Below are 23944 nucleotides of genomic sequence, written 5' to 3'. Positions count from 1 at the left end.
ATATTCCGCAAGTAACGTTAAAGAAGTCCAGTCTTTAGTTATATGTGCACATTTAGAGTTTATATTTTATGTCACAAATGTATATAGTAAAGATTTATTAAAAATAAGATGTAGTTTAATTTTTCAGGGTTGGAAACACATTTACCTCTGTGTTCCAGTGGGGGGCACCGGGCCGCGCGCATCAAGTGTCTTTCCCCTGAGCACGTGTCACCGGCAACGCTGGAATAATCGAGCTCAAACCGGTTTTTGCCCGTTGGATTGGAGACTACGCAAAAAGTAGACTGCAGTTACGCAAACTACGCAGAACTTTTCTGCGCAAGCGTAACTCCAAACTCGCAGCTCACGGTCTTCTCCGCTGAGCAATGTGATATTGAAACTGTTGTAACGTACATCTGCTTTTTACCGGCATTTTCCCAGCGCCTTTAACACATATTAACTGCTTGAAACGTCAATACGCAGTTTCAGACACTGGAAAACGAAACAATAGTGTGTAAGTTGATGTTTGTTGGTTATGTTGGTGTCACGGTGACTGTTAGCCTTACCGGCTAAAACTGACAGGAATCAGCTGACGCGTGTTGCATCGCCTCATTTTCAAGCTTTCTGTGTGTTTCTTCACAGTTTTGTATTTGAGCACAAATCTATATAAAATCAGTTAGTAGTAGAATATTATAAACGCGGCGTGCTATAGAAATTAGCATTAGCTTTTACTCAGATCAGCTTTAGTGTTTTCTTTTGACGTTTTGAGTGCCGTGCTGAACATTTTTATACAATGTTTAATTAAATCGGCTGTTACTGTATTTAAATGAGTCGCTTTTCTCTTTTGTACACTTGATAGCTGCGTGTGGAGTCACAGAAAGAGCCAGAATCATGATGAAGATCAGTCCTCATTCACTCTTTCTCTTCGGTCCTTAACAAACAGGTAATTCACATTTAACTGAAGTCAGTCTGACAGACTCGCGTTTCCCAGCTTTGATACACGACCAGTTTGTGTGGATAGTTTTGCGAGATATGCAATGATTTAATCAGGGATGTATCAATTTCTCTTTCACGTATCAGACAGCACAACGGCCATAGAGGAGGTTAAAAGGAGGGAGTTGAGCTCTTCCTCTGTGCAAACTTCATCATCATCCTCTGCAATGGAAGTTGCCCTGGTGAGTCTGTGCTCTTTAAGTTTTCTTTAAATGAAGGTTGTTTCAACAGGCTTGTCAGAATAAGTAGTTAAATGTCATGCTAATTCCATTAAAATCTACACAGAGATTGATTATAAAACATTAACATATGCTCGTATGTGCAACACTCTTTTGGGGAAAGAAACATGACTGGCTGTCAATGTTGTTTGGGCTGAGGTAAATGTATATTGCAATATAATTCTTACACACTAATGCTGATATGAGAATAGCACTCGTTTACAATCTACTCATTCAGAATTCACCGAATTGTTTAACTTTTTTATTTACATTGATGCATTTGAAAACAGTGTTGTTAAATTAATCTACATTTACAGATTTAGAAAAATGACTAAAAACACTGCATGTATGCATTAAGAAACCTGTTTTTAATGTATGCATTTTTAGCCCCTAAATGGCAGTGGCGTAGTAAATAAACAAAAAGTCTTGCATATTAAGTTATAAACAAAAGCTCATAATTTTTGTCTCATTTTTTTAGTTTTAATGATAAGTCTGAGACATTGTGTGTACATCGTGATGTCACTTTTCCCTGCACATAACCCATTTTAACGTCATACATCATCTTAAAGTCTTTCTTTGTTGTGTAACCCTGCTCAACCTATACTGAAATATTAAGAAACAAGCATCCAATGAATGACCCACATTTCCTCTGTCACATCCACACAAGCACACGCTCACGCACATATACATATGCCAACGGCGACTGTATGAGTCACGCTGTGCTGAAAGCACTTGATCCGGTGGAGTGAGGAGAGTGAGACCACGGATGTGCGTTTAGGTGTAAAGCAGTGATAAGGAGTGTGGAAAAGCAGCGCTGAGATCGCCAAGCATGGAAGCTTGTGGATTAAGCTGCTGAATCTCCTACTGGGGGTGGTGGGGGGAGAAGAGAGATATCTGGGCATTGTGTTTGAGATGGGAGAAATGGGGGCTTACACTGTCATGTGCTGTTAGCGGCAGCAGAAATAGTGAGAAAGAGAGATGCAAGAGAAAAAGGACCATCAGCCCAAATCTGCCAGCAGCCTGGGAAAGGTAGGGCAGATTAGTCAGTGGCTTACTGTATGTTCCTCTTGTATGTGTGTGTGTGTGTGTTTATGTGATTTGTGTGTCTGCCCATCACTTGTCTAGCTGTTTTCATGCTTCTAAATGAATCTCTGCTCTAAGGAGCCTTTCGGCAGCGTTGGAGCCTTGATGTGCATGTCAGCGAGTGTGTGATGGTGCTGACAGTGTCAGTGTGTGATTCTCTATTATGGTCAATCCGTGTTGAAGTACTTGTTTAAGTGGTCATTCACACTTAATTTGTTGTTATTCATTTGCATATATCCGCATATGCAAATGGCAGTGTGTTGTAAGGTTTGGTGTTCATACAGAGCACCAAATGCTGGATTGGATATTCAGTGTGGGACAATATGGAATATCCTTTTTTCTGGGTTGTCAGTGTTGGTCGCTGTGGTATTTATTTACAGTGTTTCTGAAGTTGATGGTGACCATTGTGTTGGAAATTGAAAGCAGTTGTGTGGCCGAGCCTGTTAAAGGGGGCATTATGTGAAAAACAGGATTTTTCTTTGCCGTTTTGAAATAAAACTTTTCAAGTGCTCTATTTAGTCAAACCAGAGCATTGCTGAAAACATCATCCATCCATGAAAGTGGACATAGCTAATGTGTGTCTGTTTCAGCCCTATAAGTTTTGGTTTATTTTTAATCTTCATTCATTTTAGAATGGTTATATTTGTTTTTTATGACTAGATTGCTTAATTTTATGTTTTGCATATTATTCTAATTATAGAGCTACATTCACTTGAATATGGACTTAGTCCAACTGTAAAATGCTAAATGAATGTTTGCATTTATTTTGTAAATTAAATTATACACCGTTAGTCTATAAAGACGAGTTACTGGTTTGGATCAAACTGAAACATTGTTCTGCACACTCTAAAGAAATGCTGGGTTGTCATAACCCTACTTTGGAAAAAATACAAACAAACCAACCACTGGGTTAAAATGGGTCGTTTAAATTTAAAGGGGTGGTCCACAGTGTATTTTTAAGGCTTGGTTGTGTTTATAAGATGCAAAACGTTGTGTGCTCATGCTTCATTTGTAAAAAATCCCGTTATTTTTATATATCTTACTTTGATTTCATATATATATATATATATATATATATATATATATATATATATATATATATATATATATATATATATATAAGCTACTCTGCTAACATGTATATGAATTTGTAGATAAATTGTTAGTGATGCCAAACAGTATTTCCTGTTGTTCACATCCTCACTACAACCTACCTTTAATGCTAGAAAATTTGCATGTATTAATCAATTTTAACAAATAAAGATACTTACAGGTTGTGGCTCACAATCTACAACTTCATCGGTTGGAGGAACTTTTAGCCGAATCCAGCACTGAACTGGAAGAGGTCCTTTGTCAAATGCTAGCTATATATTTTTTTATAATTCTCTGTAACATAATTATAATTAAACTGTAAGCACTTTTCTCTTTGGAAGCCCAAATACAGAAACAGAATGAGCTCTGTGGAAATAGCATCGTTTGGATGCCATTTTAGCTTTCTCTGCTACAATACAGCACCTCTGGCCACGCCTCTTTGTTGTGCAGAGTGTATGTGCATGGTGAATGTGCTTAACCTGAAGCGATTGCAATCTTACTTGCCCAGATGTTTTTTTTGTATTTTTTTTTTTTTGTAGTCCCCAAACTTCTTTCGCTGTAGGCTTAGCTAAGCTAACTGTAAAAGTTAACGTCTCCCTTTGCATTGAACTTTGAGAACTAAAGTTTAAATATGATTTGTTAGTGGACAACCCCTTTAATTGAAAAGCAAATGCATTGGGTTTGTCTATATTTGCCCCAACTTTGTATTATAACAACCTACAAGTTGTTCAGTGTATGATTTACAGATTTAGGTTTGAGATTTCTTTCATTAGTTAGCAAAAATGATATTATAAAGTCCAAAGTATACTTCAGCCAACCACATTCTGTGACAATTCATGCACATGCAGATTTCAGTCCATGCAGGCAATACATGTGCAGAAGCGAGGTGAAAGTTCAAACAGAACACAGTCACCTGGTGGCACTGCACATGTGTCAAATGCCCCCATTGAGTACGATATGAAAGCTGCATGGGTACAGTTTTTTCATGAGACAGCAGAACGTGGAAAAGGAAGTATACCTGGGCCAGAAACTGGACTATACAAATGAGCTACACTCAAAATAAGCTTGTAAATAAGGATCAAAATTTGTACAAAATATCCCACCCATATTGTTTAGAAATTAGTCCCTTCGTCTCTATTCTTGCAGTGGCAAAAACAGATGGTTTGGTTCAATGGCTCAGAGAGTGAGTGTGGAAATCTTTAACCTATTTTGGTGCTAGAAATACAAATGGACTTATAACTGGTACATCTGTTTTTAAAATGACCCCTTTAAAGTGCTGTTTGCACTGTAGTCTCATCATCTCCTTATTCTTTTCACAGTAATTTGTCTTCTCCTCTGCTGTCACTCCATATTTTGTATCTATCTATTCATACTGCTTGCTCCTGTTAACCTTTGCCGCCTTCATCAATCCTTGTTTTCTCAGTTTCTGTCTTCTCGGTTTGTCCTCTCAGGCTCATCCTGCCCTGAAGGCCTTCATGTGCGGCTCTCTCAGCGGCACCTGCTCCACTCTGCTCTTCCAGCCGCTGGATCTGGTGAAGACAAGACTACAGACCTTGCAGAATAACATGCACCCAGGGTGAGACGCCACCAACAGACATGCCTGCTGTGGCCCTGTCTAGACAAAAGCCTGCAGATAAACGGTCTTGATCTTTTTCTGGTATTACAGGTCTCAACATTGCGACTGCTTTGGTCTCATATGCACCCAAAATTTTATCTGTGGCCCTCAAAATATACTTGGGAGCATTTGTGCGACTGCATAAAACTGTTGTCGCGCGACCAATTTTCAGTTTTCTTTTAGAAACAATCTTTCTTTTCATGCATGCAAGGCCACGCTGGTCTTTCAGAAAGAAATTCAGGTTGATGCAGAGTTTGCTGGATGACGTCTCTCTGTCAGCGGTATGTGTGCGCGCGAGTGACGTAGCTGTCTGCTTAAAGAGGCTGTGCAGAAATTCACATTTAAATGTTTTGACAGACAGTTTGAGATACATGTCGAGTTATTTGTCAGTCCGACAATATTTAATTGGATGAACATTTTTTTTGTTTTAGTTTAATACATATAAATACATTTAGATCATTTACTCTATAATCAGTACTATTGGAATGTGAACACTTTCAACCAGCACAACAAAAATGTTTCTGAAGACAATCACCTACTGCACCTTTTAAGTTCCTAAATTTGGGCTCTACAGCTAAATTTGTTATCAAAAAAGCAGGTATTACAACTTTTAGCTTTCTTCAAATCTGTTTTTACAACACAATGAAAACAAGCTCCAGTCATGCAGTCCACCAATTGTTTATTTTGCTGAATATCATGCTTGATGCTGCCATCGTTTTTTTTAGTGATGGAAGAAATGTAACTAGGAAAATGGTCCAGGGGGAAATTAAGTTCTCAGTGCGCCGACTTGACGGCTAATTTTAGTAAGTTCTTTAGTTCTTATATCTATCAGGTGTGAATAGGCATGGGACGATAACCGTTTTGAAGGTATACCACGGTTTGAAAAAGTCAAGGTTTTAAATGCTAACATTTTTTGCTATACTGTTCCTACAGTATATGTAAGTTTAACAGTATCTCCAGCAGAAAAGATATCCAAGATGCCATTTTAGATTGTGAAGAGATCTGTGTGTTTGAAATTAATGAAGACAGTATAAGTCAATGATTCATGTGAATTATTTAGTCTGACATGTTTACTGTTCCAAAATATTTTAAATGTTTCTCAAAATAAAATATATTGTGTTCGAAGGGAAAAAAAAGTTTTAGATTTTTACCCAGACATTTAAAAGTAATATATTTTAGAGCAGCAATCACAGTAATGTAAAAAAGTGATAATTTTATCCAAGGTTATCATACCTTCAAAATCTTATTCCGGCCCATGGCCAGGGCCTAGATGCGAAAGCTTCTAATTACTAGTGTTTTTTGTGTAGGCGTTCTGAAAGTTGGCCATTTTAAGTAAAAGTAACTGGGATGCTTGGTTGGGATAACAAAACCTATAAATAAATAAAAAATATTGTAGCAACAACTAAGAAGCAGCATAGTAATGCATTAAAACTACCAGCACATCTTCAGCCATTTAGCAGAATCACAACAATCCAGAGTGACACAATAAAAGCTATTCAGCAAATCAGAACGCAAGCATTATTACAATGAGTTTTACATATAAACACGCAACTGAAATTTACAATATATAGAAAATCTTGTTCTTATAAATTCTAAAGGTAATATGATCTGAAAAATCCACCTTTTTTCACTGGTTTTACACTGTGTTTTGCTTGCCTTCTGGTTGTTGTGGTGACTGTGAGGGTTTATTCCTCTTTTCTTTTTTGGCAAAACACTTGTGAGTGTCATTGTATGTGTCTGTGTTTATATAACCGTGCCCTCTCTGTATGCTGTGTGGGAGTGTCGTCCTCTATTATTAAATTGTCTGCCTCTCTCAGCCTTGCAGAGAATAACGTTATACCCCCATGTCAAATCGTGTGTGTGTGCTCATATGCTCAGCTTGCCATCGAAATGCAAAGGTTTTTGGCTCCATGCGTGTCGTTCTTTGCCTCTCTGCCCGTGTTTGCCATGACCGTTTCTATTTCTGTCTTTGTCTCCCAGTGCTCCGAAAGTGGGGATGATTACAGTCCTTTTCAACGTGATCCGCACAGAAAAGCTGCTTGGTCTGTGGAAGGGGGTTTCACCAGTGAGTCTCTGTGTTTGATATCACGACAGTACTAGTGATCTGATCTCAGATATGGAGTCTACATTTAATTTGAACCTTTGTTTAGTAGATGACATGTAATGTGGTAATAATGCTTTACTGTATGTTTTCCTCTTTTTTTATTAGAAAACAAACCCACTATTATTTTGTTACACATTAACCCCCATTTTGCCTTTTAGAGGGGTCTATGGCTTCGTTTACACTAATACATTTTAGTTTTATAAAGGCATAACTTTTGCTTTGGTTACACCTTATGCCGCACCTCCCTGGAGTTTTCGAGACCCGAAAATAGTGTTTTAAAAATGCAAAAGAGGCCATTATCGTTTTAAAACCAGGGTTTTTGCAGAATCTAAATGTCTTAAATTTACTGAAATATTGTGTTGTAGGTCTTAAATGTTTATGTCTTAATTTTACTTTGTTTGTGCATTGCTACTCAGTCTGGCCAAAACCCATACAATCACCAATAAAACTTTAAACTTATTATTTAAAACGTAATTTTTAACTCTATTTACCATAATGTTTTAATTATTTTCCTTCCAATAACATTTGTTTAAAAGTTCTCTATGTATTTACTGCACCGATCTTGACAGCTTGTTGTCATTTCAAAAGCATCACATTTATTTACTTAAAATAGTTCACACCATATGACGTTTTGAGCATTCCATATGATGCAATGAAGACAACAACTTCCATGATTCCATACTCAGTGACAGCGTCTTTGTTTGTTGTAATTAAGCACCCTCTAGTGGTGAGAATTATATGTTCATTTTCCTTTGGCTTAGTCCATTATTTATCAGGGGCTGCCACAGCTGAATGGATTGCCAAGTATTCCAGCATATGTTTTATGCAGCGGATGCTCTTCCAGCTGCAACCCAGTACTGGAAAACAGTCATACACTATGGCCAATTTAGTTTATTCAATTCACCTATAGTGCACATCTTTAGATTCTGGGGGAAACCGGAGCACCCGGAGGAAACCCATGCCAACACAGGGAGAACATTCAAACTTCACACAGAAATGCCAACTGACCCAGCCGGGACTCAAACCAGCGACCTTTTTGCTGTGAGGCAACAGAGCTAACCACTGAGCCACCGTGCTGTTCAGAATTATATATTGTGTTTTGCTATTCTCCTCTTACCTTTTATGGCAGTTTTTGCACACAAAACTTCTGCTTGCTGAATATATTTTTCTTTCTTTTTTTGCCCATTCTCTGTAAACCCTAGAGATATTTGTGCATAATAACTCTACTAAACCGCCTGTTTAGCACCAACAACAGTGCCACATTCAAAGGCGCTAAAATGACCAATCCTCTCCATTTGATGCTTTGTTTTAACTGCAACAGCATGTCTTGATCTCTCCATGCCTAAATGCATTAAGTTGGTGCTGTGATTGGCTGATTTAGATGTGATTGGTTTAGACTTCGTATTGAAATTGGTTAATATTCTCCCTGTTTTTCTGTCCTGCAGTCATTCATGCGCTGTATCCCTGGTGTAGGAATCTACTTCAGCACATTTTACTCACTGAAGCAGCATTATTTCCAGGAAGGGTCCCCAAGCGCTGGGGAGGCGGTTTTGCTCGGAGCAGGGGCTCGTTGTGTGGCAGGTGTAGCCATGCTACCTTTCACAGTCATTAAGACTCGTTTTGAGGTGAGGAATCTTACAGACAAGCTGCATTTACATTTAAAAGTGCATGTTTACCACTTGTATCTTTGTGTTTATTTCCTCTTGCTTGTTTTATTTCAGAGCGGGAGGTACAATTACATAAGTGTAGCTGGAGCTCTCAAAAGTGTGTGCCAGAATGAGGGTCCCAAGGCTCTTTACTCCGGGCTCACAGCGACTCTGCTCAGAGACGCCCCATTCTCTGGCATCTACGTCATGTTTTATAGCCAGGCCAAGAAGGCTTTACCACAGGGTGAGCTTCTGATGGGTTATCAATGTGATGTAATCTGTTGATGTTTCATTAATTAATAATGCATTATCTCTTTCTCAGAAATCAGCTCGTCATCCATTGCCCCACTGGTTAATTTTGGCTGCGGTGTGGTGGCTGGGATTTTGGCTTCTCTTGCCACTCAGCCAGCAGATGTGATCAAAACCCATATGCAAGTGAGCCCGGCGCTGTATCCCAAGACCAGCGACGCCATGCGCCATGTTTATGTTGTAAGCATCATGGAGGGAAATGTTTTTATCTTTATACATTTTGATTTTTTTTAAATCTACACAAAAAAAAGAAACAGTGCGTTTATGCCAAATTTGACTTGTCTTACGAACATAAAATATTTTTTTTTTCAAATATTTATCACATTTTGTTTTTACACACAAAATGAAATGCGATTAAAACTAAACAAAGACAGCGTAAAATACAAATGAATCAAAACTAACCATATGATTTTGTTTGCTCACATTGCTAGTTTTGTGGTGAACAATTCATCTGTGCATGTCTTTAAGAAAAATAAAATTGTTTGCCTTTCTAATCTTTAATTGAAATCTGAAAATGTACTTACTGTTTTTCTTTGTTAAATTGTCAGATTACAAATATCTTAGTAACTGGGCGTGGCTAACAGACCTAACCATGCCCCTTCAACTGTCTGTTTTATCAACAAACAGAAATGGTGAGGAGGAGGTGTTTATTGGTTTGTAATAACTCTCCCCAAACCATTTTCCCAATCTTCCCTAATGTAATGCCTGCTTTTCTACATCCAATCAGCTCGCAGTAGAAAAACAAGCCACGCCCACTGTTTTCTCATTTGATATTCTGTTTCTTTAGAAACTGCTTCACAATATGAAGAAGAAGAAAAAATCAGTCGCAGCTTTCGGTTCATGCAGACTTTAAATTTTGTTCTCTGTGTGGGTAGGTTACACACCCTCACTGCTGATTGGTCGTCCAAACTTCACACATGGAGCAACCAAAACAACTGCTGTACAATGTCTTCCACCATTTTAGCTGAATTTGTCACATGGCTAAAAATGTGTCGTTCTTGAAAGTCTTGGTTTTTGCAGTTTAAAATTGGGAGAGTATTTTCAAAAATATAGTTTTTTTTTGTTGCCTTAAATGACATCTTAGTGGGGATGGAAGCTCAAAATGAAGAGAAAAATAAGACTTTTTAAATGTGCTTTATGTAAGTTTTTGATTCTTCTAAAGCATTAAAATACCATCATATGTTTGCAGATATTTATGAAACCTGCTAAGTGAACTTTCTAGTTTATCTGAAAACCAATGCTGAAGTCAGATAATCTGCTTTGAAAAATGTCTGTTATGTGCCGGAACGCTGTCTTTGTTTTGGTTTTTTTAACCCTCCCACTGCCACTTTAGCCAATCATATTTCAGCACCCTAGGTTGCCTTGGTGGAAAACCTCATATTTCATTCATTCATTCAGTCAGGAAGGCTCTCAAAGCATGCATCCGTGACCGAAATGCGACCTCCGGTGGACAATAGCAGACCCCGAAATGAGACGCAGATTCAGAGTTCTACATGAGGTTATTAATTAGCAAATAATATAAATATTACGATCATAAACATTTGGTGAGCAGATTACATTGTAATCGCATGTCCTAACAACACGCTACGTGAGGAGATTTGCAGTGATAAGCAATTTGCCTGTTTGCACCAAACGAAACACGACAAATTTAAATACAGCCATTCAGAAGCACTGAATATGCACTTACTCACTAAATGGTAAGGTTTATAATCTAATTAATACAAATTAAACCTCTAACATTATTAAATGTACATGCTGATTCACTAATATGTGTTGATTTTGAGTCTAAAGTTTAATTTCAAACTGTTTATTTTATTTTCAAGATCAGAGGTGAACTATCTGCTGTTACTTTCAGTAGTTTGGCAATAAATGGCATGTAAAATGGCATTCAAACTCACATTATTAGCATTTAACACTGAATAAAGCAGATGAGGTGTACCTGAGGTGATCAGCTTATCCTGTTGTTCACCTGTGATAAATAGAAACCGTTTCTACAGTAGAAATTTCAGATGTTGTTAGAACAAAAACTCCTTTTAATACATTCCTTCTACTGCGTGCCGTTGCTTTTGTACTGAACACGATTTAAATCAGCCTTAAATCAGTCAATCCTCAATCTGGCAAACTGCGCTTGCGGGTGTTTTGATCCAGAAATGCAATGACTGGGTATCAAACTTGCATACTGCAGCTTTAAATGAAAACATATTCGTGTGGACATGGCCTTCAAAGAGGTCTTCTTTTTCGCATTACAGTTTTCTTTTTGATTTAGTTGAATATTCCTCTTTCATATGAACGTTGCCAGCATTTCAAAGATCATCATTATAACTCTTTTTCTGTCTGTCTTATTGTAGAAGCATGGCCTGAGTGGGTTCTTCCGCGGGGCAGTTCCTCGTTCTCTGAGGAGAACCCTCATGGCTGCAATGGCCTGGACTGTGTACGAGCAGCTGATGGCACGCATGGGCCTGAAGTCCTAAAGACCTCCGCTGCACTTCATGTGTGCATTCAGACTGTGCTTCAAGGGCATTTCACATGATGGCGATCTGTCGTCTGTGAAGGGTTGATAAAAACACTAGCAGCTAATGTTGGCTGAGCTACAGGTAGTGTGTGTGTGTCTGTGTTTTCAAGTGCAGTGAGTGTTTACCCAGTGACACCTCTGACAGTGACATTCCCCAATTGCCACATTGTGAGTTTGTCTGTGTATTGAGACAGAGGAAAACCAATGAAATGCTAAACCATGTGCCGTTCTTACAAGAAACACTCCTCTCATAAGATAACATGCCCTCCTATGCAGCGTTTTTAAACCTTGTCATCCTTTTTTTATTCGAGGATGAGGTTTAGCGGGCATTACAAAAACATTCTCACAGTACTCCAGCACCCAGACAATCAAACCCAATTACTCCAGGGCTGAAAACCGAACTGACACCAACACACACTGCTGTGAATGATTATGCACGTCTCGATGAGATGATTTGTGCTGTGCTACTGATCTCCAGTGCTGTAGGACTGGACGGATTTTTAAGTGTGTTGCAGTGCACTGGGTTTTACTTTCTTGAGCGCTTCTGGGCACAGACAAAGCCAGGATTTGTACATAATAAGACATTGTAAGATTTTAGACCTGGAGAAACATTTCATATTTATTTAAAAATAAGAGAAGTAGTGCTCTGCTTGGAATGGAAAGGACTTGTGCACATATCATGGAGACGTGACAGTACTACATGAGCTGTTCGTGCGTTTGGATCATATTGATTGACTTTTGTTGCGTTGTGTAGTAATCAGCGTGCTAAGATGCCATCGTATCGTCAGTGTAATGTTACCTCTGCATGACCCATCAGGGTGAATTTGAGGAAATCTGTCAAAAATGTCTACGGATAGTTGTTTATTCTTAAAAATGCAGAACCAGTACAATAGTTAAGGGAAATGAGGCCCATTTGAGATTATTTTCATCGTATTTAGGAACATTTTCTCCTTCAATGTTTCTCGAATCAATAAATTTAGGTGATTATATATAATAATGTGATCATAAATGAATTAAGGAGATAATAATTGTGTAGAACATTGTAATATTGGTTGTTCTACCCCTATTTATTCAGATTTTTTAACCATTTTCGATGTAACTTTTGAGAAAAAACTTAAAAAGCAGTATAATTAGAGTTTAATGGAAATGTTATGGGCTAAATATTACCTAGGCACAGCCGATTCGATCAGCTAATATATATAGACCTTCTGCACCTACTGGTAGGGTCTGAAGGTTGTTCTCATCCAATCACATGGTTAATCAGCTATAGATCACATACGACTGAATTATACACATTAAGAATTATTTATATTATTTATTAAATTTCCCATTATTGTATTTTATTAACGTTTACCTCTACCCCAACCCTAAACCCAACCATCACAGTAATGTAAAAACAGATCTGGATCTGGAGTCTTCTCCATTAGTATAGCTGATTAACCATGTGGATGGATAGTAACAGCTTTCTAAGCCTACTAGTAGGCACAGAAGGCCCCTACTGGCCCATATCTATCAGCTGATAACGGCAATTCAATCAAGTGATAACATTTGAAGGGGATGCTGGATATGCTTTTTATGAAATTCACCCTTTTCTCTTGGTGATAGTTCCTTGCATTTTGGATAGTAACAGCTTTCTCAGACTACCAGTAGGCACAGAAGGCCTCTACTGGCCCATATCTATCAGCTGATAACGCCCAATCAATTGAGTGATAAAATTTGAAGCTGATGCTGGGCATGATTTCATGAAATTCACCCTTTTCTCTTTCTCTTGGTGATAGTTCTTTGCATTTTGGATAGTAACAACTTTCTGAGACTACTAGTAGGCACAGAAGGCCCCTACTGGCCCATATCTATCATCTGATAACGCCCATTCAATCAAGTGATTACATTCGAAGCAGGTGCTGGGCATGATTTCATGAAATTCACCCTTTTCTCTGTCTCTTGGTGATACTTGTGAATATAGTTTGCTTTTTGCCACTTAAATACACTAAGGGTTTATGCTGTGCACAATTTTGATCCCAGTAAAACTTAAATGTTTTTATTTTTCTGCAGATACCATAATCATATTTCATCAAGTGTGTTTGACCATTTAAATTCAATAAGTTGATGTGCTCAGCTCGTTATAATAACAAATTAAATTCCATTAACTGTTTTAAAATGTCTAGAATCGCATTGGCTTGTCCCAGATTATATATGGCAAAATAAATTTAATACCCATATTAAGATTAATAAAGACTTGTGGAGCCAAATGATACACTAGTTTTATGTCAAGTTTTGAATCTACATGTAAATAGTTTGTCAAAGCACTTTAAAAGTCAGTGAAGTCGATTGAATCGGGCCTGTTTGGGTGTGTGTGTGTGTGTTGGTCAAATGTTGCTATATAAGCCATTGTGCTCTTGTGCTGTACTGTGGAGATGTTCTTTGCCTTCACACAATCAGTATTGTCTGTATTTCTTATGGCCATTTATTGTTGGTATTTTTCTGTATGTGAGAATGTTTGCACATGCAAATGTCGTGCCTATGTGAATATGTCAATAAATCTGCCCCGTTTTCTACATTATTGTTGTCATACACTCCCAAGTTTGGTCTGTTTGCGATGAACCAATACTTATTGAAGGCAAGCCTACAACCATAATGCAAAAGAAGCTGTATCTTTGGGAAGGAGACCAGATGCAATTATGTGATTCAAGGCTGCCAGCTGCTTCACATAACCAAGTTAGCATTATACTTTTTCCAGTGGTAAGTAATACAGACTGTGATCAAACATTCCATAGTGATGACTACTTATCATATAAGTTTTAGACAAAATTCAAAATGGCAAAAACAAGTGGCACTAAATAGTGTTTCCTCTGTGTTTTTCTCCGCTCTGCCGGCGCTGCTGATGCCACAAAAGCTGACAGCCTGATGGCTCAATCTGACATGCAGACAGACAGAGTGTGATTCGGGGATATGAGGACACCAGACTGAAGCACTGCAAAGACACAAATCAAAAGCTGCACGGTCTCTGAAGAGCCGAGGAGCCCTTTATTTACATGAACCACAATATGAGCTTTTTGGCTCAGTCCCTTTATTAATCAGGGGTCGCCACAGCGGAATGAACCGCCAACTCATCAAGCATGTTTTACACAGCGTATGCCCTTCCAGCTGTAACCCATCACTGGAAAACACCCATAGACTCATTTACACTCATACACAGACCATTTTAGCTTACCTAATTCATCTGCACTGCGTGTCTTTGGACTGTGGGAAGACTGGAGCACCCAGAGGAAACGAACGGCAACACGGGGAGAACATAGAAATGCCATTTAACCCAACCGAGGCTCGAACTAGCGACCTTCTTGCTGTGAGGGTACATGTTTTGAACACAACTGCCACGTATGAAATTCTCCACCAGCAGATGTCAGTATTTTAATATCGAATTAGAAATGAGAAAAGCAACGAGTAAAAAATCCCCCAACAGTCATTGGTGAACACCCGAGTATATAATGTACGTCATTTCCTCTTCCCGCCCTCTTTTTGCCGTGAGGTGCAGAACTCCATACGGCGTTGTCTCGTGGTGAGCAGAAATTCTATAAATTTGATGATTTCTAGATGTGTACGTCTATCAGACCTTTTATAATAAAGGTTATAATAATCTGTTTTCATCAGATGATATGTTAAATGCGAAGTTTAAGGCAGTTCTCGTGAAATATAACGGCTTAATCCCTGACTTGTGATGTCGCACTAGGAAACGCGTGTTCGGCTGCAGTCAGAGTAGCGCGCGCGGTGGTCAGACCCAAAATTTATGAGCACTATTGTTTTGTTTTACGTTGTCTCTATATTGTATAACGTTAGCGATATTAGTTGGTAATAAGTCATACTCGCATTTATTCAGTTAATTAAAGCGAGAATGCGTAATATTCCAGGTCATGTTGACAATTTTGAAACAAAGTAAATAGTTTAAGTTTCGTTTCTAATAAAGTAATTTCCCTAAAGGTATCAGGCGATTCTTTACAAGCTAAGAAAACTGGCAAATTCTGCTAATTTGTTGCTGTTACAGTATAGTTAGTTTTTATATTCGCACATTTGTTCATTTAATAGTCCCTATATTATTTACCAGGTTTATCTGGATAATATTCGGTCTGAATTAACATGTATGACTGAAAGCAACATTAGCACTGTTTATTTGACTGTAAACGATGTTGTACTTTGACAGTCTTTGGTTGCTAATATTATTTCATACTTCAGAAATCGCAAATAATATTTTTTAAAATTATATTAAGGAGAACGTCTAAACTTTTACCACGATGTTGCTTTGTGTAACGTTAAACCAAAATGGTTAACAACATTAAAAATGTTGTAGCAAAAACAGTTTCTTTGTGAAGCTGATGCACAAGAGTGATGTATATTCTTTTTAGTAGCCTAATATTGATGTTTGTCCATTTTTAAATGTGTAGTTTCGAAGTCTAGTCAATAAAAATGCAGAATGTTACAATTTCACATTACACGTTTTTTTTTTTTAATATATATATTTAATGAATGGGACATTTATTAATCTGATAGTTTGAAAACCAATGTTTTTTTCTTTATCAAAGGGATAGTCATCCTAAAAACTATCACCATTTACTCTTAAACTTTTTTTTTTATTAATATACAACACGCTAACAGTATTCTGAATAATGTTACAAAAAGTCTGCAATTGACATCCATAGAAGAACAAAAAAGGATGTCTGGCTGTTTTTCCCCTCAAAGTTGCTCAGTGTGTGTGTGTGTGTGTGTGTGTGTGTATATATATATATATATATATATATATATATATATATATATATATATATATATATATATATAATATTTTTTTCCTTCTGATTTAAAAAATAAATATATATATATATATATATATATATATATATATATATATAATTTATTTATTTATTTTTTAAATCAGAAGGAAAAAAACAGACAGTTTTGAACCAACGGGAGTGAGAGAACAGTATCTGTGGGGTCTTAAATCTCAAAAAACAAAATTTTTTAGCCTTAAAGCCTTAAATCTACTGAAATGTTGTGTTGTAGGTCTTAAATCTTTTTAAACAGGTTTTTAATTTTCCTTTGTTCATGTATAATGTCTTAAAGTCTTAAATTCAACTTGGTGAAATCTGCAGAAACCCTGGAAAATGATGACAGTTTTCATTTGTGTTGAACTATTCCTTTAAAGTTAAAGGAGACTGGAAAACATAGGAAAGCCTTTTTCCCTCTTTAAACGGCCAGAGCGTTTGCTTCACTGTGGTCGTGTTTTTTATTTATTCATTTTTTTTCTTCGTTCGTTTGACTTCACATTTACACTAACAGCAAACCAATAGCAGTTTTTTTTTATCTTTGGAATTTGTTAAAGCTCAAATGTTTTGTACCCTGTTTATACATTTTAATCTGTGTTTGGATCAGTAAGTGTAGTACAAATAAAAACAAGGCTTCATGTACTTAGTGAATGCAAAATCAATCTTCAGTCTGTAAACATCACGCACACTGTTAAAACCTCACACTAATGTTGGTGTTAAGGTGTCGGAAGTGTGCTAGAGTGATTCAGCCGGGATTTCGCTAACACCAGTAGGGCGGTTACGCCCCTTGACTGGAGTTTGATAGCAACCTGAGCTACATTTATCCCAACTCAACCTACAAACACCCATTTATTTTACTCCCAACTTACACATCTGTGTCTTTTTTTTTTTCTTTAGCTTTTCCACTAAACTCGTTACGCAGGGAAAGTGGTCACGATGTCCGGAGGTCTGGATGTCCTTCAAATGAAGGAGGAGGATGTGCTGAAGTTCCTGGCCGCAGGAACCCATCTGGGAGGAACCAACCTGGACTTCCAGATGGAGCAGTATGTCTACAAGAGAAAGAGTGACGGTGAGAAGTGCAGGAAGACTCGGATGGAATTGCAGAGAAACGCCTTTGTTTTAACTTGACTAAATGAATGGAGCAAGTTAGTAAGCTTCAATCTGCAGACATGCACACGGTTAAAGCCTGGCACTGATGTTGGTGTTTGGGTGTCGGAAGTGTGCTAAATAAACATGGCTAGGTATTCGCTAACACCAGTAGGGCTGAAGCGCCTCATGACTGGAGTTTGATAGCAACCTTTGCTACATTTGATCTAAATTCATATATAACTCATTTTAGTTAGTTAATTTACAAGGTTAAATTAGAACATTCGCTATATAATACACACACTTGGGAACAATTGAAGTGGATCAGAACCTTTCATTAAAGTCCTGAACCTTTTGAATGGCACTAATTCTAGTCCTGGAATCATTTAGAAATTTTTGCCTGCTTTTAGGGAACCATGAGAATGTTACAATGTTGGAAATTTTTAATTAAGATGCCAGGGGGATACTTGAAGAACTTTCTGAAAGAGATCAGAGAGACAGTTTGTGAATTCCTGCTCTAATTGTATTTCTGCAGGCGTGTACATCATCAACCTTAAAAAGACCTGGGAGAAGCTGCTGTTGGCTGCTCGTGCCATTGTTGCCATCGAGAATCCAGCTGATGTTTGCGTTATCTCCTCCAGAAACACTGGCCAGGTAATTCACTCTCAACCAGCTGCAATATTTTTTAAAACAGATTTTTATTTGTTATCTTTTAAAATAGACATGCACACTATTAAAACTCAACACTGTTGTCAGTGTTTGAGTGTCGGAAGTGTGCTATAGTAACTCGGCCGGGATTTCGCTAACACCATGAGGGCTTTGCCCCATGACTGGGGTTTGATAGTAACCTGAGCCACAATGTCTTCGCTTTATGTATTTTAAATCATTATCATGACTGCCTGTTGGGCTGTGCAACTAATCGAAAATCCATTTCGATTTTGGCTTCTAACGATTATGAAAAACCATTAATCGAGATAAACAATTATTGCATCATATACCGCCCCTTTCCAGTTGTACACTTTTGTCGCTCTGCAAAGCTCAGTTCCATGTGAAAATGACCAAAAGCCTGTACTGCAATGTAACTTTTGAAGCCAGGATGTGCAAAATTCATTGATGTACGCTCGAATCATTCATATTTTATTGGCGCGAAAGAGCATGTGTTGTGCGCGCGCTTCGCTAATCCTCAGACAAGCTCAGAGACGAGCAGAGCACAAACATCTAACGCCATCTTAATGAGAGCGCTTTAATGGTCAAGTACATGCACATTTGTGTCAGAGCGTGGTGTTTAGTCATCATTTATATTAACCCTCATTTGTGTAATAAACATGTTGCGAATCAAAAGATGTGAAAGAGAAACCATATCCGAACCGCAATATTTTTAAAGTGACAGCACACACTATCCTGCTGCCGCCTGTTATTATGATTATTAATCAAACAAAAGGAGAAAATCCCTCACTGCACTTGATTGAAGGACTTTTGTAGCTAAAGTTTTTCTTACAGTGAAGATGCTTAAAGCACAGTTTAAACACAACAGATTAAATAACATTTCTAATAACTGATTTATTTTATCTCTGCCATGATGACAGCACATTATATTTTACTAGATATTCTTCAAGACACTAGTATTCAGCTTGAATGAACAGAAGGGCGAATAATTTTGACTTGAATTTAGACTGATAATTGTTTTGAATAATCGTGATTACAATTATGACCAAAGTAATCGTGATTATGATTTTTTCCATAATCGAGCAGCCCTGACTGCCTGTGTCTTCAGTGATGTTAATTGTCACTGCTTTCTCCCTGTTAGAGAGCTGTGCTGAAGTTTGCCTCTGCCACTGGCTCGACCACCTTCGCTGGTCGTTTCACTCCTGGAACCTTCACCAATCAGATTCAGGCTGCTTTCAGAGAGCCTCGTCTCCTGATCGTGACTGATCCTCGCGCTGACCACCAGCCCCTGACTGAAGCCTCTTACGTCAACATCCCAACCATTGCCCTCTGCAACACAGACTCTCCTCTGAGATACGTCGACATTGCCATCCCATGCAACAACAAGGTAAGATTTAGAGACTGAATTCAGATGAAGTTTGATCCGCTTGTAGCTGAAACTGTAGGCATATCTATGTTTTTTTTAAATGCATTATATTTAGTTGTTCATATTTCTTAGCCCTCCTGTATTTTTTGTGAATATTTTGCAAGGACATTTTTTCAGCACATTTCTCAACAATATTTTTAATAACTCATTTATAATAGCTGATTTATTTTATCTTTGCTTTGATGACGGTGCATCATACTTTACTAGATAAATTAAGTACTTAAAGTGCAATTTAAAAGCTTAATTAGGTTAATTAGGCAAGTTATTGTATAACAGTGGTTCTGTAGAGGAAAATAATTTGCAGGAGAGGCTTATAATTTTGACCTTAGCTGAAATCAATTGCATGTCGATTTGGATGAAAGTCTTGAAAACATTTGAAAGTGTAATGCTTTGTGTCATAGGGTCCCCACTCAGTGGGTCTGATGTGGTGGATGTTGGCCAGGGAGGTGCTGAGGATGAGAGGCACCATCTCCAGAGAGCACCCATGGGAGGTCATGCCTGATCTGTACTTCTACAGAGATCCTGAGGAGGTATGATCCCTCACTTAAACTTAGTGCAAACAAACTGATAAACACCATCTAAATCAGAGAAGTATAAAAGTAGGGCCCACAGGGTAACCTTTTTACCCATGGTAACCTTTGATTTGGCCCTTCATCCCACATGAGAAGAGAGTGAGAATGATCGGGAGGGTTGTTGAGATCATAGTTTTTAATTTAACATAACCATTTTTTTCTGAGCTACAAAAAAAAGCAGACAAATATGAAAATGTTTATTTTAAATGCTGTAAACAGATTTTTAAAAAATATAAATACTGTCACTAAGTGGATAGAGGACTATGAAGAAGATATAGGAGTGCAAATCAAGGCAGACAATAGGTGCAGCTTGACTAGTGTATCTCAATTCTGTCATCAATTGGATTTTTTTACTCTTAAGTTCATTATAAATGTAAAAATATATACTGCATTAGTTAATATAAAACAGTGTTTTCTGGTAATTTTTAAATAATAAATAAATTAGGAAATCACCAATGGCAACTTTAATAACGTTTGGCATATAAACCTTCAGCCCACTGCCCTCAATCAAGTCTGGTTTTTGGCCCTTCATATGAAAAAGTTTGGGCAGCCCTGATCTAAATGAAAGAATGCTTAAACCAATTACAAGTGAATCCTATGGTGGGAAATGTACAAGGGGTATTGTAGGCCGTACTAGACTGACTCATGAGCATTTATTGAATAGGACACAGTGCCTGTAAACCCATCTCACTTGTGTCTGTAAATTGTGTCATAAAACTGCATTTTTAGGACCAGTTTTGTCAAAATTTGAGGAATTCCTTTAGCTGCTAAGACCACTTTAGTCATTTTCTAAGCCATTTGCTGATAATTCCATCACGAGCACGAAGCCCAGTGCACAGCATTATTTTGACATGTTTAATGAGTATTGTCAGAAATTTCATTAATTTGTATCTTAAAGGCTTGAAATTAAATGTGAATTATAGAATTTCTAAATGTGCCTTTCTTTTCCTAAGTGGACACCATTCGAGTCAATTCAGTGTGTTAGACAGCTATAATTATATTGTATCTAGACTGTGTGCTCATTGTCACTGGTTTTCTGCTGTACCTCCAGATTGAGAAGGAAGAGCAGGCCGCTGCTGAGAAGGCTGTTGGCAAGGAGGAGTTCCAGGGTGAATGGACCGCCCCTGTGCCCGACTTCAACCAGCCTGAGGTTGCTGACTGGTCTGAAGGTGTCCAGGTTCCATCCGTGCCCATCCAGCAGTTCCCAGCTGGCATTGAGGGTAAGCAGACTTATTTCTCCAGATATGAGGATGGGAAAATGAACTGTTTTGCATGAACTCTAGGGCTGTAAAGATATTCAGACTGAACAGAAAGCCATGGTTTGCCCACCACAGTATGTGTGATGCTACTCTCATAGTTTGTGTATAGTTTTATTGTTAAACTCTAATGAATTTTAAAAGATTTATAATTGATCAAACTGAAATATCTTTTTATGAGTTTTGTATATTAATCGTTCAATGAATGGTTAAATGGTTATGATTGTGAATTATCTATTGAATATTTAGTGCAAGTGTTGCCATGAATGTAGCCGATGCTACTGACATGGCATTACACAGATTACCACTAATGACCAACTTTTCTTACCTTCAGCTCCTGGCAAGCCTGCGCCTGCTGAGGTGTATGCAGGTAAGCAACATTTTCTGACGTTCTGCGATGTAGTAAGAGTGTAGCAACATGAACTGCACAAAAGTCGTGTGAAACTGGCTGTCATTCATGACTGAATGTGTCATTGTCTTCAACAGAGGACTGGAGCGCTCAGCCTGCCACTGAGGATTGGTCAGCTGCTCCCACAGCTCAGGCCGGAGACTGGGGCGGAGCCACCGCAGACTGGTCTTAAGTGAAGCGTTAGCCTGGTGTGATGCTTGGAAATCAATAAATTTGATTTGTCTAAATTTTGCCTCTTTTGCATTAATTGAACATCTTTAGTAGTGGAATCTGTGCTGTAATATTACCTGCAGCAGTGAATAAGTCGCATCAAAAGAGATCTGTAGCTCCTAAAGTTTCTGTCATATTTGCATATAAAAGCATGTTTGTTTTGTTTTTTATAGTACAATGCATAAATACTTCTGCATTTTTCAGGGTTCCTGCGGGGTCTTAAAGTCTGAAACTTCACTAACAATTTTAGGCCTTAAAGTCTTAAATTTACTGAAATATTGTCTTGTAGGCCTTAAATCATTTTAAACGGGTCTAAATTTTTCTCTGTCCAAGTAAAGGTTCCCAATTGAGCTGACATCAATGCAGTCAACAACAATCCATCTCAACCCTTTGAGATATATATTTTATTTTTATATATGTTTAAAAAAAAATTATTGCAAAGAATTTCAATTTACAATAGCTGTTTGACTTTTTTACAGTAATTTCTCTAAATTAAATTAAAGAACTAAAAACAATTGCACTTCCTCATGATAATAACGGAGCAATACTTTAAATGAAACATTACTCAGTTTGGAGCAAAAGCCAACATATGTATATTTGATTGTCATTGTCTCCATTTTAAATAAGCTTTTTACGATGTTAAACTTGTCATTTAAAAAACATTAGTATTGTTTTGAAACGAGTTTTTATTTTATTTTAACATGTCGCTAAGACATAATTGCATTTATATTTATTCACAACCAACCAGGCTATTAAAAATTAGTGGTCCTTGTACAAGTCTAAAATTGAATTCATAATGGTCTTAAAAAGGTTCTAAATTTGACGAATAAACCTGCAGAAACCCTGATTTCTTGACATTTTTCATTTGGTTATTTAGAGCGCTTTATTGGATTATAGAGCACACGGTACAGTTTTGTATTTTAATACATTTTTCTTACAATGATCTCTGGGAAGCATTCTTCATGAACTAGCTGCTGAAAAGATGGCACTAATGCATTGCATTGACTGATAGCAGTGGGTAAGACTGTCTGTAATGCTGCTTTTACATTGAAAACAGATTTTAATCTTAAAGTTTCTGATTTATGTAAAAAAAACCTATTGAGAGACAATATTTCACTCCTGTTACTGTTGACAGTTTTACGTCATACCAATTCACTTAGTTTCTTTTGCGTTTGGCATCATTTTTAAAAAAAGATCTAAATACAAGTAGCTACCATTTCAAACAGTACTTAAGATCAAGTGCATTTGAGCTTTTTGGATTCTGGTAAGATCCTGTATATATAGTCAGTTCATCAAACAAACCGTTCTTTGTCTGAAGTAATTGGTCCAAGGATCTCTTATTCTAGAATATCCTTATTTTTTTTTTTTTTTTTAGAAAACCACTGTTCTCTAATTACCAAATCCTAGTTTTCACTACTTGTAAGCAGCAACAGTAATGAGGCTTCATTTTAGTCATCTTCTGGAAATGCTTACTATTCTAGTGCTGCTTAACATTTTGCATATAAATGGTTCCAAAGAGCAGCTTTTATTATAGAAAGAATTGGTTGCTCATCCAGGCTTCATACCATGCAGTCTATGTTAAGGGAAAAAAACCTTTTTAACAGAAAACCACTGATAGAAATCAAGATTATCCTTCAATCTAGAATGTCTGCTTTTGGTTTGTAATTAAACACTGTTATTCTTTTTTTATGACCTTATTGTGAGTGATGAAAGTTTTTCCTTTTGCTCTCGCGATTCAATGAAAACGATCCACCCCAGATGGGACTCGAACCCACAATCCCTGGCTTAGGAGGCCAGTGCCTTATCCATTAGGCCACTGGGGCTGTGATGAGAGTGATAATGTAAAACCTATCTATGTGATCCTTTTGTCTGAAATCTCAGTTATTTCCAGATTTCTGTGATCTTTTTTTCACATTTCGATTTTTTTAAACAAACGCAGATTAAGCGCCGAGCCTGAATC

At 37.5% G+C, this 23944-nt stretch overlaps 2 protein-coding genes and 4 non-coding genes across 9 annotated transcripts; 5 read left to right on the top strand and 1 right to left on the bottom strand.

Annotated features, from left to right (window-relative positions):
• The first annotated feature begins 300 nt into the window (after window positions 1–300).
• Window positions 301–14105, top strand: slc25a38b (solute carrier family 25 member 38b). 2 transcript variants are annotated; one of them, XM_087256033.1, is made up of 10 exons: window positions 301–490; window positions 836–919; window positions 1057–1151; window positions 2139–2216; window positions 4814–4938; window positions 6958–7042; window positions 8527–8706; window positions 8803–8971; window positions 9050–9216; window positions 11385–14105. In XM_087256033.1, exons 4-10 carry the CDS (start codon window positions 2166–2168, stop codon window positions 11505–11507), a joined length of 900 nt encoding a protein of 299 aa, XP_087112159.1. In that variant the 5' UTR covers window positions 301–490; window positions 836–919; window positions 1057–1151; window positions 2139–2165; the 3' UTR covers window positions 11508–14105. The 2 variants fall into 2 exon arrangements, with proteins under 2 accessions (XP_087112159.1, NP_001189387.1); NM_001202458.2 differs by lacking the exon at window positions 2139–2216 and having other exon boundaries at window positions 11385–12088.
• Window positions 14106–15058: 953 nt separating this feature from the next.
• Window positions 15059–22001, top strand: rpsa (ribosomal protein SA). 3 transcript variants are annotated; one of them, XR_015492622.1, is made up of 8 exons: window positions 15059–15104; window positions 17257–17428; window positions 17981–18099; window positions 19253–19498; window positions 19939–20527; window positions 20660–21329; window positions 21700–21735; window positions 21852–22001. XR_015492622.1 is itself a non-coding variant. In NM_201052.1 (8 exon segments), coding segments are annotated over 7 exon segments (927 nt in total). In that variant the 5' UTR covers window positions 15059–15104; window positions 17257–17295; the 3' UTR covers window positions 21947–22001.
• LOC137496039 (small nucleolar RNA SNORA62/SNORA6 family) lies at window positions 17040–17181 on the top strand. Its single transcript, XR_015494460.1, has one exon. It is a non-coding gene; the product is annotated as a small nucleolar RNA SNORA62/SNORA6 family (small nucleolar RNA).
• Window positions 17528–17669, top strand: LOC137496037 (small nucleolar RNA SNORA62/SNORA6 family). Its single transcript, XR_015494458.1, has one exon. It is a non-coding gene; the product is annotated as a small nucleolar RNA SNORA62/SNORA6 family (small nucleolar RNA).
• LOC137496038 (small nucleolar RNA SNORA62/SNORA6 family) lies at window positions 18168–18306 on the top strand. The gene has a single exon (XR_015494459.1). It is a non-coding gene; the product is annotated as a small nucleolar RNA SNORA62/SNORA6 family (small nucleolar RNA).
• Window positions 22002–23734: 1733 nt separating the features above from the next.
• trnar-ccu (transfer RNA arginine (anticodon CCU)) lies at window positions 23735–23807 on the bottom strand. The gene has a single exon. It is a non-coding gene; the product is annotated as a tRNA-Arg (tRNA).
• Between the last annotated feature and the right edge of the window lie 137 nt (window positions 23808–23944).

This window comes from Danio rerio, chromosome 6 (genome assembly GCF_052040795.2).
Source record: "Danio rerio strain M-AB ecotype USA chromosome 6, GRCz13ab, whole genome shotgun sequence".
Classification (NCBI taxonomy): domain Eukaryota; kingdom Metazoa; phylum Chordata; class Actinopteri; order Cypriniformes; family Danionidae; genus Danio; species Danio rerio.
This window is presented reverse-complemented; position numbering and strand designations above follow the sequence as displayed.

Bases quoted from the DNA above. Each gene is read 5' to 3' on its own strand.
- slc25a38b (XM_087256033.1), top strand. From the start codon at position 2,166: ATGCAAGAGAAAAAGGACCATCAGCCCAAATCTGCCAGCAGCCTGGGA. The intron at 4,939-6,957 runs GTGAGACGCCAC...TTTGTCTCCCAG, and splicing joins CAGAATAACATGCACCCAGG to TGCTCCGAAAGTGGGGATGA. The intron at 7,043-8,526 runs GTGAGTCTCTGT...TCTGTCCTGCAG, and splicing joins TGTGGAAGGGGGTTTCACCA to TCATTCATGCGCTGTATCCC.